Here is a 22500-nt window from a genome sequence, read left to right on the forward strand (position 1 = left end):
ACGTCCTCTCTTTCGTTGTCCTCAAGTTGTCCCCCTCGAGGACGGCGTGCGTTTCATTTTACACCATAAGTCACTTTCAGAGGTTGTGATCACAGTATTTAATACGCAACCTCAGGAACTACTGCTCAACAAAACCTGTGCAACCAGACAGAATCCTGCTGTCAGTTTGAAGGCTTGAAGGTCCTCAACTACAAGAAGGAGGGATGCAGCTGGGACTACCTCTTCCTCCTACTCCTCTTCCTCCTCCTCATCATCTTCCTCCTCCACTCTCTGGCCCTCAGCCTGTTGAAATTCAGTCTGTCTCTCAAGGTTAGCTCCCTCCCTCCCTCTCTCCCTCCCTCCCTCCCTCTCTCCCTCCCTCCCTCTCTCTCTGTCTCTCTTTCACTCTCACATCAGCATAACGTCTTCGAGGGAGGGGGTCAAAGCTCACGCCGATTCCCCCGACTCTGTGCCCCTCCCACCGGACCCCTTGATTGACAGCAATCAGGACTATCCTCCCCCTCTGTCTCCTCCGTCCTCCCCCCCTCCTCCACCTGTCAAGACAAAGTGGCCGCTCGTTTGTGTGTGTGTGTGTGGACCATTTCCTCTGTCATTTTTAATTATCCAAATGATATTCAGCTTCAGCAGTCGCCCCCCCCCCTTCCCCTCCCATAATCCACCAGTCCGCCCTCCCAACAGGCGCTGTCAGGAGGGCACCGTCGCGCCGCCATTAGCATAAGAGCGTGTTTGTTTAAAGAGAGCGTCCCGCCTATAAAATCAAACAATTAGAGATGCAGACAAGCCGACTGCATAAATAATAAGACTCTTCTTCTTTCTTCATCCCCTCACCTTCCTTTATTGGTTCACATCCCCCCCCCCCCCCCCCCCTGGTCTCTCTGCAGTTACTCCCACAGCCATTGAACCTGCCGGACCTCACAGGAAGCCAGAGAGGGGGGTTGTGGGTAATCAGGAATGCCGGGCCCGGCGCTCACCGACGTGACCTTTAGTCTCGTAGAGCCCTCCGGAGTCCTCTGCGCCTGAAGGCCGGCTCACGTGTGTGTGCTCGCGTGTGTGTGGTCACGTGTGTGTGGTCGCGTGTGTGTGGTCACGTGTGTGTGGTCACGTGTTTGTGCTCGCGTGTTTGTGCTCGCGTGTTCGCTTTTGAACAAGAAAACATATTTACTCTCATTTACTCGTTAATACAGATTTTTAAGTGGCAAATTGTTGTTTTGTGGGTTTTGCGTCCAGTCCATCGGGTGGTAAGGATTGTGTTAAGGATGCTACTGACAGAAAGAAGGAACATTACAAAGCGATTTCATTTATGTTTATGCATTTTAAGAATAAAAGTTTTTTACCTTAAAATCATCCCAAAATGTTTAAGCAGCAGGGAGTAAAAGAGTCTGAGTTCATGAACTCAGGTTTTTCTTCCATGAATAAGTTTTATATGTAATTATAATATGGAAGAAAACAACTCAATCAAGACAACTAAGGTCTAGTGGAGGTAAAGTGTTAGATGAGCACATGTTCAGTGACTTCCTGTCTGTCCCTCTCCCCCCCTTCCTCCAAACTTCCTGTCCAGTAAGCGCCCCCCCTTTCCCTCGTCGGTTGACAGCTTGAGTGACAGAAAGCACGGTCGCTGTCGTCTTTAATTCCCCCCTCATCGCCGTGACAACGCGCCGGCGCCTCCCATCTGTCCGCAGGTGAAGGGACTCAAACACCCGGATTTTATCAAACAAGCTTTTTCTTCGATGTATTTAACGTTTAAGCTTTAAACTGCAATTCATTTAATTTAAACGAGACAAACGACACTTGGAATTCAAGCAGCCGAGAGGAAACATTCTCACAATTTAAATGATTTTTAAATTATGTTTTTGGGGTCTGAATCTTTGATCAAGTTAAAGGCGGTTAAAAGACACCCTGGAAATTAATCAAATGAAAAAAGTATTTATAGTACCTGAAATATTGAGAAGTAAAACTATGCTGATTAAATACTGTCAGTAAAGTATTTAATCAAAATCTTCATTTTATTTTAAAAATCTTTTTTAATGAATCTCATTTTGATTTCCAACACTTTACAAACATGATCATAGAAGTGAAGCCTGTAAAGTACCACCTTCAAGTGTGGCCAAAGACGTGTGTGTGTGATCCATCACCTCCTTGTCCCGAGCGAGTAATGCTGTACTGTGCGTGTGCGTGTGTGTGTGTGCGTGTGTGTGTGTGTGTGTGCGTGTGTGTGTGTGTGCGTGCGTGTGTGTGTTACGAGCCTGTGAACAACAGTGTAGATGTTTACCATAAACCATCTATTAAGCAGGCGGAGCCCCTCAGCTGCTGTCACTCAGACTCTGTGTGTATGTGTGTGTGTGTGTCTGTGTAGTGTATGTGTGTGTTGTGTTCTTGTGTGTGTTGTGTGAGGTCGGCGCCAAACGGCTACAGAATCACTCCAGATTTTCATCCATTTTTGTGATACAATGATTCTTTGTGGTGATTTGAAAAAGGCAGAATGTGTCGTTACGCCAGTATGGACTGGACATGAACTCAGATACAGTATCAAGTAACACTGTGCAGAAAAAAAACAAGCAGACATGAATTAAGCGTGACGGTCTGCAAAGGGGGCGTGGCTTTTTATGTTGTTGAGGCGGAGAGGAGGAGCCAGAGAGGAGGAGGAGGAGCCACAAAGTTGCGCTAACAAGCAAATGCTGCTAATGCTTTTGCATTTTTACATTATTGCTTTTTTAAAGTATAAGATGTGAACACTTCTCCTGCAGCTCTCGTTAGTCTCATTTAGACAGGAAGTCCGTTTCCGCCTCTACGTCCTACTCATCATCCCTCCTACACGTCCTTCCCTCTCTCCTTGTTTCCTTGCCCCCCATCCCCCCCCCCCCCCACCACCACCTGCTGTACGTTTGATTTTCAACAAACGGTGTGTTGTTGTAAATTGCACTCTTTCTTCCTCTTTTTCGCTTCTTCTCACTGACGACTGATCAAAACACACACACACAGTTTACTTTCTCACTGCCCCCCCTCCCTCGTTTTAATTAGCACCCGTCTGTCCGCTGCCTCTTCGGCTTCAAACGCCACATGGTGTTTGTCTTTCTTTTACAACACCAAACATCAATCTGCTCTTTAAAGCCCCCCCCCCCCCCCCCCCCCCCAGAAAAAACTCCCCCACCTCATCAGCAACAAATAAACTTCCATCTACTTCTGCTCCACTTCCCCAAATTTGTCAAAGTTCTGGCGCTTGTATTTATTTTCAGTCAGACAGGTGTGACCCTAGAAGTCAGCTCCTCATCCTGATTTGGTTAATCTCATATTGTCCAACTGGAGGCTTCAAAACGTCCTCAGATCAGGGGTCAGGTTTAATCACGTCACCATCACAAAATAACCACGGATCAACCAATGAAAACATCCTGTTGGTGTCGTCATGTCACAACGGCGTTACGTGTTATGTGAATAAAGTTCATTCCAGTGGAAGCATCACTGGTTTACTGTCACTCTGCCACAGAGACCTGAGGGGAGAACATGGAGCTTTACTTCCTGTTTGAGGGCTGCCCCCCCCCCCCCCCCCACTCCCCCTTCTCTCTTCATTAGGCGTCATCAACCTCTCTGGCCTAATCTCTCTGAAATTAGTGTCTGGTCTCTACAACCTAAGTGACTGGCTGGCATTCATTAGCGCTGCGTTTTCGCCAAATCAATCACCCACCCCCTCATGCCCCCCCCCCCCCCCATCCGGTCCGCCGCGCTTTCTTAAAATGTCATCCTCAAACTTCTCACAATCAATTAAGCGGGAGATTAATGAGGCCAATTTGTCGCCAACGCGTCGACCCTCCGTCTCCGCTTAAAACACACACAAACACACACACACACACACACACACACAAACACACACACACATTGTTTCCTGTAGGAAGTGTGTTTGTTCTGAGAACTACAAGACGTTTTAATGGGCACGAGGAGGAAGAACTTCCTGTTTGATGCCAGTCATTCTAATAACGAGTGTTGTTCAGATGTGTTGTTAATTCAAAACAAGCTTTGATCTTTTCCATCATTCCACCAATAAACTCTGTGACATTGATTGAAGTGTGTCACTTCTGAAAAGAATTCTAAGCAAAATGCTTTCATTGTGAAGGAATGCAGTGCTTTTGTTAATGTTGACGAAAACTGTGGTGATTGGTCGGCTGCAAACTATATTGGACCCATGTTTTAGGTACATTTCAACACACACACACACACACACACTGCTCCAGGTGAAGGGGGGTGGGGGGGGCACATTGTTCAAGTCACTTCCAATCTCACGGCTGCCTCAATCTGCTTCGGGATCTGCCCCGTACGGTTGTCATAGCGACTCTCCGGAGATTATAACAAGGCATTATGGGATGTCTTGTGTCTAGAGCTGCGGGATCGAGACACGGTGTTAATGCGCACGCACACACACACACACACACTCTCAGCGCAGCGTGTTGCGGCCTCGTGTTAACACTCTCACATGACAGCAGGGTGACGAGAGCCGGTTGTCACGGCGACACGCTCTCACTCAACCAGGAATGTAATGGGTGTGATGCACACCTTCCTCCTGCTCTTCTTCTTCTTCCTCTTGTTTAACCTCCTCTTTTTCACCTTCTTCCTCCTCCTCTTCAACTTCCTGCTCCTCTTCCCCTTCTTTTTTCTCCTCTTCTTTTTCTTTCTTGTCCTTCACTTCATTTTCTACCTTTTCCTCTTTTCCTCTTCCTCCTTCACTTCTCCTCCAATTCCTTATCTTGCTCCTTCTCCTCTTCTTCGTCTTCTACCTCCTCCTCTTCTCCTTCTTACTCCTGGTCTTCCACTTTCTCCCTCCCCCTGCTCCTGTTCTTTTTATTATTTCCCCTGCTCCTCCTCTTTGGGACGCGGCGCCCTGTAGCTCTCGGCCAATCATGGCTGAGCGCTGAGGATTAACACAAGGAGGCTCGCCGAGTTCAACCGGATTATAACAACCAGAGTAATAATAATCAGGTGTAACTGACACCTGTGAACACACACGCATCCCGGGTCGAACACGACGAGGGTTACAGAACGCACACTGTGTGTAGTGTAATACACACACACACACACACACACTATCAGCTGTGCCATCGCGCCTGGTTGTGATGTTAAAGCTCAGCCTTTGGGCTGCATGTTAAACCGATAAGGAGTGGAGCATGTTAGGGATTAAAACTACACACACACACAGACACACACACACACACAGGGAGCCCGAGGGAGCAGCGATAACCCCGTCATTATCACACTTTCATAATTCCATTTAATAATTCATCTTAGCGGGATGTTGAGGAATAATTGAAGTCGTTGTAGAAGTCTGAGGGCGAATTCTGAGTAATATTGTAAAAAGGAACATGAGGAATAAAGAAGAAGATCAAAGGCTCATCAGAAGATGTTCAGATAACAAAATAGTGTAAAGTATTGATTCAAAAGTTAATAAAGCTATGAAGTCAACACGAGCAGGAACGTCTCTTTGTGGACGCGCACAGCAGGAGGCACGTTAACGGGAAGATAACGAACACTTTGAAATAAAATGTTCTCTCCTCTTTGTTTGCTAGAAAAAAACATCACAACGTCTACAGCGTATCAACAATGTGAAGGAGAATGTGTGTGTGTCTGTGTGTGTGTCTGTGTGTGTGTGTACAGTGTATTGATTCTGCATCATGTTGAGTGATGCAACCGAGCACAAACAACTGCAATTATTCATCAGAAGGCACTGAAAATGTGACTGTATCGACAAGTTGTGTGTGTGTGTGTGAGTGTGTGTGTGTGTGTGTGTGTGTGTGTGTGTGTATGTTTGTGTAGCTCACGTTCAGGCATCACCAAAGGGTCAAATCCTGGAACCCTGAGCAGTTCCTACCTGTAAAATGTGGCTGCCCAGGTGAGGCTCGAAGATCTCCGAGGCGACGGCGCTGTGACTCCTCCTCCGCTGTGTGCCGATGGCTAAACACACACACACACACACACACACACAGGCATGCACACACACAAACACACAAGGAGAGAGAAAGCACAGGACAGGACAGAAGGAGACCGGTGAGACTCAGACACATTGATACGAGCAAAGCTACACACGCACGCACACACACGCACACACACATCCACGCACACACACACACGTTTATACAGCCTAGCGTGACGAACACACATGGCACAGGACAAGAGGAACCAGTGAGACGAGCTCTGCAGAACATACTTAGAACAGTTTAGCATCGTTAGCATCGTTAGCATCCTTAGCATCGTTAGCTCTCCTCAGTTAAACATAGTCATGAAGCATTAAACTATCTAAAAGGAGATGGGGATGCTAACAGGTCGACACAATGCAGTTTGAGTGACATTGACATGAAGATACACGTTGAAACTATGGACACCGACGTGATGTTTGAAGGGAAACCAAAGCAGTGAAAGTTTAAGGAATGAATCAAAGCTTTAAGCATCATCAGGTCACAAGTTAACGTGCTTGAATGGTTGAAGAGTTTCACTAACAAACACTTCATGTTGTCGTCTTGAGGTTCTTTACAAAGCGATTAAGGCGACAGTTGGGATGAGGTCATTATGTGGAGCTAATTAGTATAATTTCAGGATCAAGACCACGCCTCCAACACGCCTCTTCCGGTATATAAATACAGCTTAACCCGCTCGATGGACCAGACTAACCCAACAGCACGTTCACTCACGCTAAACGCCTTCAGTGGATGGCGTGGTCTAAGCTAGCGAAGACGTCATTGACTGTAACACGGGCGGTAGAACTGGTTAGAGGAAGTGGACGTAGTCATGGTGACGTGACTGCTTTGGGACCAGAGAGGGCTCCCCTGGTGGTCACTACAGAGAATGCAGCTTTGACTCAGGAAGACGGATGTTCTCAATCCCTAAATGTTTCCTAAACAGCCAATGGCAGTGCGGATTAAGGTAATGTGTGTGTGTGTCTCTAAGTGTGTAAGTGTGTGTGTGTGTTTGGCGCTAAGAAGAGAGAGATCAATACACAGATTTGAATGGTTATTGGATTAAAATCAGATTGTTAACTGGCTTCTGGTAAAAGAATCACGTGATCGGGTTCTCAACACGTCAGGAGGTATGGAAAAGAAAATGGAAGCTGGATTCCTATTGGTCGCCTCATTCCTAAACAACCTGATTGGGACTCTGTCACATATCAATCAGTTTCCTCACACACACACACACACACACACACACACTCAATGCTGAAGTTCATCACTTTAATCCCTCCTTTCCTGCATGACGTCCGTCTGCTGTCACTCACAGACCTCTAAACACACGTGTGTGTCTGTGTGTGTGTGTAAAATCATCTCGGCTGAGTGCCAGCTGCTGTGTGTTGGAGTCAAGGACAAAAGAGGACAGAGCGAGTGAGAGAGAGAACAAAGAAGCAGGTTTGAGATACGACCATGGACTAGAAGAAGTGGAGTTGGTCGCCACGACGTCACCGATCAGTTCGCATGATGAACGCTTCCACCTTGTTTTTTATACACATGTGAACAGGAAGCGACCGTTTATGGACTGAGACCAAAAAACTCACGTTTACAATGTTTACTGTGGGAATAAATCAAGAGAGAAGTAGAGTCATTTCCTCATAGACGTCTATGGGAGCAGAGGAGTCGCCCCCTGCTGGTCACTACACAGAAGTAGAGTCATTTCCTCATAGACGTCTATGGAAGCAGAGGAGTCGCCCCCTGCTGGTCACTACACAGAAGTAGAGTCATTTCCTCATAGACGTCTATGGGAGCAGAGGAGTCGCCCCCTGCTGGTCACTACACAGAATGACACTTTTATCTTCTTTTCTGGGTTTCCTGTGAAGTCGAAAGTTTGATTTGAGACATCAAATGAACTTTTATGTGTTAATAGGTCTGAAAAAACAAGAAATGAACCTCAATAATATCGTTCTATACAGTAGGTGATAAATGAATAACGTGAGTGTGACAAACAAACACTTTGCTTTTTTGTCTCATTCCACCTTGGAAGCTAATAACTTCCCAGTGAATCGACTTTTATGAGCCAGTAAATAATCTTTCTGTTCCATTAACTGTGGTCCGACTGCAGCATCCTTTGTCACAGCAGCTCTTTGGCTCTTCTCCATTTCAAAGTGATTCTGTTGTCCGATGTTATAAAACAGCGACAGCTACACATGTAACTGTCAATCATCGCATGTGATGCTGTTTACAGCCGATTCGTTATTAAAAAAGAGGGACGACTGAGAGGAGGGAAATGAACTCAGACATAAACGCCATCTAAAGTCAGTGTTTTATTTCAACTTCACGTTGTATTTTTATTTTTTTGGCAATACATAGATACAAATATATTAACACTATATAAATATATAATTATAGTGTGAATGTGACATTGAAGGACAAACCGACACTGTCAGAGTGTGTGTGTGTGTGTGTGTGTGTGTGTCCAAAGCCTCATGAGATTTGAGGCTGCTCTTGTGTCTGAATTTGTCAGAGTACATGATCAGCTTCTCACACACACACACACACACACACACACACACACACACACCGAGGGTTCAGTGAGGCAGGAAGGTATTGGCACTGAGGGAATACAAGGAGCAGACAGTAATTAGGAACCAGCCTACTGTACCATACACACACACACATACACACACACACCCACACACACACACACACACACCGTGTAATTAGGTAGGGGCCCTGACGCCCCAGTGGTGAACTGAACAAGCCCCTGAATACCCGCACAGGGAGCGGCTGAACACCATAATACGTGGGAAAAGGCCACGAACACACTCACACACACTCACACACACACACACACACACACACACACACACACACACTGTGACACACACCCGCGTTAATTAAGTGGCGGCCTGCTGTGCATGAAGGGAACAAGGCGGAGCACGGCCGCAGTGGGAGTGTATGTGGACCAGCAGCTACAGGATTAACAGGAGAAGAAGGACAGAACCGCCACTCACTCACGGCCTCCTCTTCCTCCTCCACATCCTCTTCCTCCTCCACAACCTCTTCCTCCTCCACATCCTCTTCCTCCTCCACAACCTCATCCTCCTCCACATCCTCTTCCTCCTCCACAACCTCCTCCTCCTCCACATCCTCTTCCTCCTTCACAACCTCCTCCTCCAGACGTTTCCTCAAATCGGTGTAGACTTTGAATCTTTAACGTCTACATGTTTTTTGGAAGAAAGAGATCAACAGAGTCGCACAGCAGAATAGAAGAGGAGGGTTAATCTGCTGTTGTTTTACCAGTGTTTTGCTGTAAATCTGCTGTTATTTTACCAGTGTTCTGCTGTAAATCTGCTGTTATTTTACCAGTGTTCTGCTGTAAATCTGCTGTTATTTTACCAGTGTTCTGCCGTTAATCTGCTGTTATTTTACCAGTGTTCTGCCGTTAATCTGCTGTTATTTTACAAGTGTTCTGCTGTTAATCTGCTGTTATTTTACCAGTGTTCTGCCGTTAATCTGCTGTTATTTTACCAGTGTTCTGCCGTTAATCTGCTGTTATTTTACCAGTGTTCTGCCGTTAATCTGCTGTTATTTTACCAGTGTTCTGCCGTTAATCTGCTGTTATTTTACCAGTGTTCTGCTGTTAATCTGCTGTTATTTTACCAGTGTTCTGCCGTTAATCTGCTGTTATTTTACCAGTGTTCTGCCGTTAATCTGCTGTTATTTTACCAGTGTTCTGCTGTTAATCTGCTGTTATTTTACCAGTGTTCTGCCGTTAATCTGCTGTTATTTTACGAGTGTTCTGCTGTTAATCTCCTGTTATTTTACCAGTGTTCTGCCGTTAACAGGCTCTTATTTTACCAGTGTTCTGCCGTTAATATGCTCTTATTTTACCAGTGTTCTGCTGTTAATCTGCTGTTATTTTACCAGTGTTCTGCCGTTAATCTGCCCTCAGTGTGGATGAAGCTCTGAGTTGTAAAAAAAAATGCTTGTTACAAACCATTGCCACTATTGTGTTGAGACATTTAACTTTTAACCAAAATAGAATCCCTCTGTATGTTTGTTAATCCCCAAGAATATCAACGTATTGATTGAGATATTTTTGAGATATTTCACTCGCTTGAGGCTTTCAGTAGTTTTCAGAAGTTCAGTAAAAGATCCTAGTTTTAAGGTAAGATCTTCACTACTGGCTTCACAAGGGACAGTAACAAAGGTCTACTGAGTGAAAGTCCTGTGCTTGACCATCAGGAGCTCCTCGAGGAACGGATTCATGGACCCGGCCGTCCCTCCGGCTCCAGACGCCACCTTCAACTGCAAATGTGCTTGTAATTGAGCTCTTCTTCACCTCTGATTACAGCTGCGTAACCGTGGAAACCGACGCCCAAATGGACTCGCTCCTCTGAGGAAATCCACCTCGGCGGTAAAAGATTAATGAACTCTGACCAAACCGTCTGCAAGAGAGAGGAAGGGGGGAGGGGGCAAGGGAAGGAGACGATGCAAGGAAAAGGATTGACGAAGTAGGAGAGCAGGAGAGGAAGAGGAGAAGGATTCTCACGGATGAAGAGAACTTTTCTACATTGTCATCCCTCTGGTTTCATCTCATCCCTTCATCCCTCTGGTTTCATCCCTCCATCCTCCTTAGAGTTTAAGCGTAATTAAGTTGCTGAGATGATCGTTATGTGTCTGATGGGAAACGAGGGATAAAGCAAGAGAGGGATGAAGAGAGGAGAAAGGGGGTGACGAGGGAAAGAGAAGAAAGCATTGAGAAGAAAGAGTAGGGACCTAACAGAGGAATGAGAGATGGAGGTGAAGAAGGAAGAGGATAATTAATTATAAGCCGTCAGGAGTCATCTCCTTTAAAGTCGGAACGGAGACTACTGGTTCAACGCTCAGCGCTGACTATTCGCTGTCATCATCAGAGAGAACCCCCCCTTTCCCCCTTTGGCACATTTCAAGGTCAAACACATGATCAAACATGTGATCAAACACGTGATCAAACACGTGATCAAATTAATTAATTAGAACTACGAAAATACTAAATACATACAAAGAGTGACACAACATGTGATTGAACAACACTGATATTCCTGCACTTCAAGGACAGACTGCAGCCGGGGACTACGTCCCGTCATACCTACGTCCCGTCATACCTACGTCCCGTCATACCTACGTCCCGTCATACCTACGTCCCGTCATACCTACGTCCCGTCATACCTACGTCCCGTCATACCTACGTCCCGTCCTCGCTGCCTACGCTACGTCCCGTTTTTGGGGGGACAGAACAAGGTGTTGAAAAGACGTATAGAGCACAGAGGTCAGGGACAGAGGTCAGCAGCCTGTGTCCTGTGAGCTGAAGCAGCGTAAACATTCCTTAAATATCGTTTCATTTTAACAGTTGTGGGAATCATTAAAGCAGGAATCCGTGGAGTAGAAAAGGAGACCAATGAGTATGAGACACATTGAGTCTGCAGAGACTGGAGTCCTTATCAGTGACTAGTGGTTATCTGCTGCTGTGATCCACACACACACACGCACACACACACACACACTACAAAACACTTTATTAACTGCAGCACAATACAAGCCTGCAGGAGAGTGTGTTTGTGGGAGAGAAAAACAAATGCTCCCACTTCACTATTTCATTTGAAGCATATGTGTGTGTGTGTGTGTGTGCGTGTGTGTGTGTGTGCGTGTGTGTTTTCAATTCCGTTCCTCCTCAGAAGGAGCAGCAGCGTTAAAGGGCAGAAACCACGGAGTGAAGCTAAAAGCCGTGAGCTTCACTGGACGATTTAACACGAACAGCTGACTCGTTCCACCAGACTTTTTCAGCCTCAGACAAACACAGTGAAGCAAACAAAGAATACACACATTCATACATACATACAAACATATGTTTGTATGTATGTATTCTTCATTAATCAGACAAAGAGCAATTTGTTTTAAAGGAATTTGAAAGAAAAATACATGTTAAAGAAATGATATAAAAATCTTATTGGTAGTAAAATCTTAAAATATATCTATATTTATGTACACATAGTAAATGGTTTTATGCTAATACTTTGGTATTAGCATAAAAATTGTGTTACAATTATTGATGGATTAACGTGCTCTTACTTTAATGTTGTAACGCTTATCATAATTACACTACTGCTAGGAAGCTTAATCAATAATAATACATATTAATCTGCTATTTAATTTGCATTTTGAATTCTGTCATCTGACAAAAGTGCAGCAATTAAAATACCAATATTACAGCAAGGGAGTACTTGAGTGAATGTACCTGGTTAGCAGAAGTACTCGCAGTATAAACTGTATGTCTATAAATACATCCCTAAAAGTACCAGTAGTATATAATAATAGGTTTTAATCTTTAATCTTTAACAGAACCGAGCTGAAGTTCTTCTTTAAGTTGTTTAAAGAACCCAAAGAGTGGAATCCACTCCTTCAACGTCCCCGAGGAGGCGGTTCACAGGACGAAAGACGTCAGGTTCGATGATTTAAAGGTAGAAACACTTTTGGCAGAAGGATTTTTTGGCTGCTGTCGTCGAGTGATTTCATTCACTTCCAGGAAGTCAAATCTCTGGCTTAAAAATAGTTTCAGACGTCTCAATGTCACACGTTTTATAGCCGGGAGGATTCGCTGCCAGGACGGCTTTTTACCGTTAGAGGGCGGGGGGGGGGGGGGGCACCAGGGACGGAGGTACAGAAGTGGAGTAGGTAAGAAAGTAGAAGAAAGAAGAGAAGAGAAGAGAGAGGTTGAATGAGGACAGAAAACCAATGGAGGGAAGGCAAGAGGAGACAGAAAGTATGGAACATCCGAAGCAAAAGAGGAAGCAGTGAAGGAAGTAACGACACAAATGAGGAAAGGAAATCAGGGAGGAGAGGAGTGACGAGGGGGGGGGGGGAATAGAAGTCAAATTAAAGGAGTCAGGAAGAAGGGCAAAGGAAACTTAGGAGGGAGGCCGGGAAGAAGGAGGCAATAAAAGAAAACTAAAGGAAGACAAAAGAGGACTGGAATTATGGGGGGAGGAAATGAGGAAAGGAAAATCAGAAGGAAAGGAGGAGGAAATACAAAAGGAGGGAAGAAAGAGAGTGTAAGGAAAGAAGGAAAGGGGGAAATGACGGAGGAGGAAAGAAGGGAAGAAGGAAAGGAGAGAAGAGGAAAGGAGGAATGGAGGGAAGAGGAAAGGAGGGAAGAGAAAAAGATGAAAGGAGGAAAGGAAAATCAGAAGGAAAGGAGGAGGAAATACAAAAGGAGGGAAGAAAGAGAGTGTAAGGAAAGAAGGAAAGGGGGAAATGACGGAGGAGGAAAGAAGGGAAGAAGGAAAGGAGAGAAGAGGAAAGGAGGAATGGAGGGAAGAGGAAAGGAGGGAAGAGAAAAAGATGAAAGGAGGAAAGGAAAATCAGAAGGAAAGGAGGAGGAAATACAAAAGGAGGGAAGAAAGAGAGTGTAAGGAAAGAAGGAAAGGGGGAAATGATAGAGGAGGAAAGAAGGGAAGAAGGAAAGGAGAGAAGAGGAAAGGAGGAACAGAGGGAAGAGGACAGACAGTAATTCTGGAGTTGGCTCGTTTCCTGGAAAAAGGAAAATTATCAAGAAGGTCGAAAACACAATCTGACGAAAGTCAGCCAACAAATAGAAGATTAAATGAATAACTTCCTGTTTTACATCATCTGGGGGGGATTCTACCTCACAATGATGTCATCATCAGGCGCCGAGGTAGGTACGATGAAGTTGAGGGAACATGATGAAGGCAACAAGGAGGAGGTTTTTATGGTGGATCACTGATTGGACTAATGTCTCTCTCCCTGCACCCCCTCCCCTCCCCCTCCCCCTCCCCTCCCCTCCTCTCCATCCCATCCCCTCCCCCTCCCCCAGGTGTTTGGCAGAGAGACACCGAGATGAAGGAGCTGCCGCTCGTAGCTTAGCATCTCTGTGATCCAAACACCATCACAGATGAACTCCGTCTCCTCCGCCTTTGATTCCAGCTTCTCTACAATCTGCTGCCAGATTCCTGGAGAGGTTTCATGTTTGTGTGTTTGTGTGCGTTTCTTGTTTTCTTCTCATGTTAACTCTGTCACGCCGCCACGGCTGGCAGGAACGCAAACACAGTTAGCTGATTAAAAAACACACAGCTAAGTACCTGTAATGTATTCTAGTTAGCAGCAGGAAGAAGTCCATCTTACGTTTGTTAATTATCCAAAAAGCTGAGAGCGGAGCTTAAGAAATGAAAATGAAGGTAGATGAACACTATCTGTCACTGAGAGTCAATATGAGTCACTATGAGAAGCCAAGAGTCACTATTTGTCACTTTGAGTTACTAAGTGTCAATATGAGTCACTAAGTGTCAATATGCGTCACTATGAGAAGCCAAGAGTCACCATGTGTCACTTTGAGTCACTAAGTGTCAATATGAGTCACTATAAGAAGCCAAGAGTCAATATTTGTCACTTTGAGTCACTAAGTGTCAAAATGAGTCAATATGAGTCACTATATGTCACTTTGAGTCACTACGAGTCACTGAGAGTCGCTAAGAGTCATAACGAGTCACTGAGACTCACCAAGAGTCACCAAGAGTCACTAGGAGCCACTTTGCGTTACTGAGAGTCACTATCTTTCAATATTCAATTCAATTCATTTTATTTTGTATAGCCCAAAATCGCAAATTACAAATTTGCCTCAGAGGGCTTTACAGTCTGTACACATGCAACATCCTCTGTCCCGAAACCCTCACATCGGCACAGGAAAAACTCCCCAAAAATATGAGTCACTATGTCTCAGTATGTCCCACCATGTTCTTTTGAAGTCTGATACAGGAAGGATCTCCATCAGAACTCTACCTGACTCCTACTGGATGAACTAGAAGAGAAAAGGCAACATGTCAATCAAACTGAACGTGGCAGATGATTGGATGAGCCATCAGTCAGTCAGCCAGTCAGCTCGCTTTCCTCTTTAAGTTCAATAACTACAGAAGATCGGATTCTCTGTTCACTTCAGGAAAGAGTAACGTTAAACGTCCTCTTCTTGATCAGAAGAATTGATCTACGATCAGGGATCCAATGGCTGGATGAGAGCTCAGACCTTACTTTAAAGGAGTCCCTTTGAAACATTAAATTCGTACATCTATTGGTTTTTAACATGAAGAAAAAGTGACTGCAATCAGTGAGGACGTTTTAAGGAATGATTACGAATAATGAAATATCAGTGGAGTCCTTAAGGGATGCAATCACATGCACGTTTACCTTAGGACAGGTGTGTGTGTGTGTGTGTGTGTGTGTGTGTGTGTGTGTGTGTGTGTGTGTGTGTGACGTTGACTAATACGGTGCTGGTTCAGGCATGTTGCCGTTAATCGATTAGCACTGCAGCTCAACAGCAGGAGCGCACATACAGACACACACACACACACACAGACACACACACACACAGAGAGACAGACACACACACACACACACAGACAGACACACACACATACACACACACAGACACACACTAACTGCTGCCGTGAAAACAGGGAGATGGAGACAGAAAGAATTAAAAAAATGTATAAATGATTCTCAAATCACACGGACAGGAAGAGTCTGTGTGTCTGTGTGTGTGTGTGTGTGTGTGTGTGTGTGTGTCTGTGTGTCTGTGTGTGTGTGCGCGTGTGTGTGTCTGTGTGTCTGTGTGTGTGTGCGCGTGTGTGTGTGTCTGTGTGTCTGTGTGTGTGTGCGCGTGTGTGTGTACAGATGAAATCTGCATCCCGCATCACACCGAGATAAAAACCTAAATAAGAAAATATCCCACAAAACCATTTTGAGATCTTTGTCAGGCTGTGAGATATTTATACATTTATATCATAACAAACCACATTGATCCTTTTAGTTTGAGATGTAGATCTTTACACTACGGTTCAAATGACTCGCATGACAAGTTCCTTCTAACTATTATTAGGCAACATAAAATACTATCTTTTTAAAATAAACTCCCATCCTGACAGAATGATACTTGGTACTTTGAGAAGTACTGAAGCTTTATGAGAGTTTAAGTCTCTAGTTTCAAGTCTTCTTCAATGCAGCATGATGATCATTTAGTGAATGAAGGTCCATTTAGAGTCAAACAGACAGTCCAGATGTGAGGACACCATGTCACCATGACGACGTCCTCCTCATCCATGCAGCGCTCGAACTCCACGGTGCTTCGTGTTTTTATATTTTCTCCTCGTGGAGCGTCAGTAAAATGTCATCAAATATTTTACATTAATCAATGTAAACCGAAAAAACTTATTTGACAAACAATAATATGGGTTTGAATCCATCTGTGTGTGTTTGTGTGTGTTTCCTCTCAGTGTTGTGTTTCAGTGTGAGGAGGAGAACCATAAATCATAGTTCTACTGTAACAGATTATTATCAGAAACACACACACACACACACACACACACACACACACACACCCGCAGTGTTGATTTACAGGGTTGATAACTCTGCAATAAATGGCAAAGTACAATTAGTGTGTGTGTGTGTGTGTGTGTGTGTGTGTGTGTGTGTGTGCGATGGTGAGTCGAGAACATGGAACAAAAAGGAAAGCTTAACTTCAAACAGGAGCCTTGATGTCGATATCATTTAATAACATCAGGTCCTGCACACACACACACACACACACACACACAGCTCTCATCACAGCAATGCTATCACTTTTGTGTGTGTGTGTGTGTGTGTTTCCTCTCTACATGCATGCTCGCTTTTCAAAATAAACTAATTTTCTTCACAGGAAACGGGACAGTTATGTATACAGTTTATTTTCAAAATAAAGCATCATATTTTATGTTTACTTGTTTAAGTTGAGTAAAATATGTCAGCTTTGTGTTGCAGTACTTTGTGATGTATAGGTAGTATAACGTCCTTCCTGCAGTGTGTATATGTACATGCAAAAGAAATGAAGCTTTCAGATGATCGAACGCGTCCCTCAGAGAATGAAGACTTGAGGACAAAGACTGAACATGTAAAGATTCAGCTGAGACCAAACAGACTTAAAGAAAGAAAGTTCTTCTGATCAACAACCTCATCAAAGTCAGGCTAGCTGGCTTTTATTTCCTTTTTTTCTATTTTATAATATTAAAAAATCAATTAACGAGAGTGCAGATCAAAGAGTTTGAGTGACAGGCAGCCAGCGACAAATTAATCAACTTCCAGAGGGACAGATGGCTTCAAAATGAACTTTCTCTGCTTTTAGCCTCAAAGCAACATCGGTTTCATCTTCACATCGTTTAATAAACAACAAAAGATCTCGAGTGCAGCGGCTTTAAAAAACAACAGCTGCCATTAGTCCAGAAGGAGGGGGGGGGGGGGGCTGGTTCAAAGAGGATCAGGACTAACCTGAGACTGGTTCACATAGAGGATCAGGACTAACCTGAGACTGATCACATAGAGGATCAGGACTAACCTGAGCCTGGTTCATAGAGGATCAGGACTAACCTGAGACTGGTTCACATAGAGGATCAGGACTAACCTGAGACTGGTTCACATTGAGGATCAGGACTAACCTGAGACTGGTTCACATAGAGGATCAGGACTAACCTGAGACTGATCACATAGAGGATCAGGACTAACCTGAGCCTGGTTCATAGAGGATCAGGACTAACCTGAGACTGGTTCACATAGAGGATCAGGACTAACCTGAGACTGGTTCACATTGAGGATCAGGACTAACCTGAGACTGGTTCACATAGAGGATCAGGACTAACCTGAGACTGGTTCACATAGAGGATCAGGACTAACCTGAGACTGGTTCACATAGAGGATCAGGACTAACCTGAGACTGATCACATAGAGGATCAGGACTAACCTGAGCCTGGTTCATAGAGGATCAGGACTAACCTGAGACTGATCACATAGAGGATCAGGACTAACCTGAGACTCTGTCCAACATGACCCGCTCCCACTATTGCCACATACAGTTTCCATGGTAACTGTTATTCTGGATCCAGACCCTGAGAGGGTTTGACTCCCGTCTTTCCCAATCGAGCGTATTTGCAATCGAATGCGGCTCTTTCAAAAGAAAAAAAAAGAAAAGCTCCTTTTTATTCCCCAGTTTATTCCGACATTTTGATTCACGATCAGCTGAAGGAGGAACGGCCGGAAGAAAATAAAAAAGTAATAAAAAATAAAGAAAAACCCCTTTGAGACAAACTCAGGCTGCTTAACTAATTACCAACATACATCACCGGCGGCTGCGACAAGCCAATTACATCTGATTGGAAATACTTTACTTTGTTCAACACATGCTTTTCATGTCGCCTTTAATTCAGCGTCAAAGCTGGCATTTGTGAATATTAGAGTGGATGATGGACTGCTGAGGGCCCGTGGCGAACAGTACATAAGCCAATAATGTCCCATTTGTCTGGTATGTAAGGAAAGCCTGGTTAAACCGATTAGGAAAGGACATTAGACGTATAACTGGGTTAGTAAGGACATGGGCTCTAATGGCTAAACGTCCTTCACAAGACTCTGTCATTAATACAAAGTGATATCAATGACTGCGGGAGGTCCTGGAAACACAAAATGACAGGACTGATGGGAAGGAAGGTTACTGTACGAGATGAGAACAAAAAGAGTCCCCGTTGCTCTTTCATGACCACGATGCTTTTGTTCTTCATCTTCAATCACAATTCAAGGCTAAAGCGCAGCCGTGATCATTATGATTCCTCAGACCACCGAGAGACCACTAAAACCTTCTCAAGTGCCACTGGACCCCCTGAATTCATCCCTTAAACTTTCTCAAGAACCCATTGGAACACCAGCGCCTCTTTAAAGGACATCTCGAATGCTCACAGCCACCTCAGATCTATGTTGACCTTCCTAGAAGACCTACAAACAGCCCTCAACACTAATGAAGTTTTGTGTAATTAAAGTAGATTTTATTTGACGAGCCTAAAACCAAACTTAAAACCTTTATGAAACACATCTGCAGGTCCTCGATTGCATGAAGGCAATTTGTAGTTCATGTTCTTGCCCTTGAGTCACAGGGGCAGAGGAACCCCAAAAAGCCTTTAACAGCCTGAAACCTGCTAACCGCAATAAATTAACCCCAGAACTCTCTTCAATACCTAATTTAAAAGGGTCCAGAATTGCTTAAAAGACCCTTTGAACCCTCTTGAAGGTCCTCTAAAATCTCTTCTGAAGCCCGAAAATGACTTCAAGAACTCCAAAGACTCCTGAAATTGTTGTCTCCCCTGAAAAAAGACTCCAGACGGTCTTGAAACCTTTAATCCCCCAAATTCTTCTCTAAGTCCACCACATGCAGAATGTTTAAATGGATGCGAGTGTTCATGTGAACCAAGACGTCAATGTTTGTCAAACGTTATTTTAACCCATGAGAGGATCTTTTCCTTCATCTAAAGCAAAACACAACATACGAGGAAAACTTCTCCTCAGCGACTCCTGTAGATCCCTGAAGGAACCTTTCAAAGGCTTAAAAAACCTCCAAAGTAAACCAGCTGTCCCACCAGCCACAAACTCTCCTTCAATCCATCCAATCAGGAGGCTGCAGCGTAGACACTCATCGAGACAAAGACTTGTCAATCAAGCCCCCCCCCCCCCTCCTTCTCAAAACGAAGGACAGAAAAAGGTGTGGCAGGTAATTGTTTCCATGGTGATTATTTCCCCTCATTCTTCTGGTTTGGCGCGCCGGGAGGGAAGAGTGGAGCGAACAAAACGCCCGCGAGCCGCGTTCCGCAGCCGAAAGCAATTTCCTCTCTAAATGTAGTTATGCAAAGCCTGTGGGCATCATCAGCGCCCCGTAATTAGTTTTATAATTACTGCTGTTTCCTCTCCGTCGTCCCGCTTTACACCGAGACCGGGGGAATCGAACCATCTCACACTCACAGCTGGCCCAATTACTCCCCCGTTTATTAGGCGGGAGCGAGCGCGGTGTGCGACCACCGGTATGGGGGCGGGGGGGGGGGGGGGGGCGGGAAGGTGAGGGGGGGGGTTGACATGTTTATTATGTGATCACGTGAAGAAGAAAAAGCTCTCTCTCACACAAACAAGTTTTATCTCTAATTGGAACTATTTCTTTTCCATGAATCCATGTCCTGGAGTTGGCCTCACGTGTCCAAAGAGGTCCACGTTTGAACATCTGGATCCTCTCCAGGAGCGTCTGCTCCTCCCCTGTGCGCCTCCTCACCGTCTAAGGAGCTCTGTCTGGTCGTCCTGGCTGAATGACAGGCCCGTGGGGGGGGGCTGTTTACTGGGTGTCGGGGTCACTGTGTTCCTCAGTGTAATGGAGGAAGCTATTAGCCCAGCCAGCAGGCCGCCTCATAAAAACGTCAGCTGGTACAAAGAGACGAGATAGATCATAACGAGAGGAGACTCCTGCTGCGTCCCCCTCTCTCCTTCTCTCTCTCTCACTGATAGCCTCTGTCTCTCTAATTGACGCTCTCGTTTATTTCTCTGTCCCCCCCCCCTCCCCCCTCCCTCGGTCTTGTCTTCATCCCTCTCATTTTTCCACACAGCCTCTGATGTTGGCTTCTCTCTTGATTCCGTGTAGAGCGTCAGTCTGCTGTATGTAATTCTGGACCACACACACACACACACACACACAGACACACACACACACACACACACACGGATGGCGAGGACACAGCGAGGATTAGTGTAAAAGGGACACCATTTTTTTCACATGAGCCGTAGAAACATTCTTCTGTAGTGTGGTGGGTTTGAACTGAATTCCCCCCCCCCCCCCCCCCCCCCCCCGCAGATGCCCCCCCTCCCCCTGTCAACTTGGCTCCACCCTCTCCATCTCCTCGCAGCAGAGAGGCTCCATCCGGCCTGATCCGTGGAGCCTCTTCATCGGCGTCCCCGGAGACAGCCAACCACAGGAGCCCGTCCCCCCCGCTTTAACCACAACGCGCTGCTCTACCAACGGACATAAAGACTACAGGAAGTGGCCGTGTCCACCAGCCTGTCTCCTAAGGGAGCAGTGGACAGGAAGTGATGAGGCTGAGGAGGAGGTGAAGCTGACCCATGAGCATCGAGCAGCGCTGTCCGTGGTGCTGAAGCTGAGTTCATCCTCAGACTCTTTAGCATTTAACACTGGACTCGTTCTCCTTGAGCTCATCACGCCGTTCACTTTCATTCTTCTGATGCTTCTGGTCTTTGAACAAAGACGAGAAGGTCCACGTTATCTCATCTTTTACATTAGAAGGAAGGACGTGTTCAGCCGGCTGGTTTGCGAGCTGCATTTACACTTCTAACTGTTTCCTGCTTTCAGTCTCCAAAATTGACAAAAGAAACACGAGAGAGGTATTATTAATATTTAGACACTTTATATGAACTTTTATTCAGAAAACTATAAAGTCTGTCACATTTATTTACATTAATAATCATGAAGCCTTAAAGGAAACTCACATGCACCCATGGACACACAAAGACACACACACACACACACAATTGTACCACATGAGCTCCTGTGCCATGAATAGGTTTGTGGGTCTTATATAAAATGCCATAATTTATATTTTAATAACCGAGAGTGAAGATATTTATTCAGAATGTAAAGCAGCATAGATATGAATGTGTGTGTCTGTGTGTGCAACACCTGAGCTTACTTTGCATTTATTCAGGTAAACGTGTGTGTTCCTAATATGTACACGTGTGTATTTGTGGGAGTAAAGTTTGTTTGTGTGTTTGTTTATGGTCTGTGTGTGTGTGTGTGTGTGTGTGTGTTGATTGCAGACTGGCTCATGAAGTGTGGCATTTTGGTGTCTGCTGCTCTCTGCATGCATAATGAATAGCCAGGTGTCGAAGGGGGTCACACACACACACACACACACACAGAGGCAGACACACAAACACGCACACACACATACTGCCACACAGAAGCTGAAATACTCGCTATTGGACTCACATTCTGTACACACAAGTGCAACCACACACACAGACGCAGACACACACACTGCTGGTCCGTCACACAGACACACAAACAGACACACACGGCGGGTGTCAGAATGCACCAAAGGTCACGAGTGTGTGCGTGACGTCCTGCAGCAGATGTGGAGACTCTGACAGGAAGTCAAAGCCTCCAACAGCAAACTGCAGAAGAGCAGCTGATGGGTCAATTACTGCAAAGGTCAATGGGGGAGGGGGGGGGGTATGGGAGGAACTCATGAAGAGGAACGGGTGGAGGAGGAGAAGATGGAGGAACTCATGAAGAGGAACGGGTGGAGGAGGAGAAGATGGAGGAAGTAATAAAGAGGAACGGGTGGAGGAGGAGAAGATGGAGGAAGTAATAAAGAGGAACGGGTGGAGGAGGAGAAGATGGAGGAAGTAATAAAGAGGAACGGGTGGAGGAGGAGAAGATGGAGGAAGTAATAAAGAGGAACGGGTGGAGGAGGAGAAGATGGAGGAAGTAATAAAGAGGAACGGGTGGAGGAGGAGAAGATGGAGGAAGTAATAAAGAGGAACGGGTGGAGGAGGAGGAGGATGAGAGGGATAGACATGAGAAGAAAGAAGGAAGAGGAGGAGGAGAACATCACACACACACACAGAGGCAATCAATAACTCTGCTGCACTGAACACTCTGTAACACACACACACAGTAACA

At 45.2% G+C, this 22500-nt stretch overlaps 1 protein-coding gene across 1 annotated transcript in view; it reads right to left on the reverse strand.

The window, feature by feature from the left end:
* The window catches only part of LOC119227384 (neuronal PAS domain-containing protein 3), a 142746-nt gene that overhangs the window by 56766 nt on the left and 63480 nt on the right, over nucleotides 1–22500 (reverse strand). Inside the window, 1 exon segment of the mRNA XM_037486128.2 lies at nucleotides 5852–5934. Within this exon segment, the coding sequence (XP_037342025.2) occupies nucleotides 5852–5934 (83 nt within the window).

The sequence above is a fragment of the Pungitius pungitius genome, chromosome 14, assembly GCF_949316345.1.
Source record: "Pungitius pungitius chromosome 14, fPunPun2.1, whole genome shotgun sequence".
Lineage (NCBI taxonomy): Eukaryota > Metazoa > Chordata > Actinopteri > Perciformes > Gasterosteidae > Pungitius > Pungitius pungitius.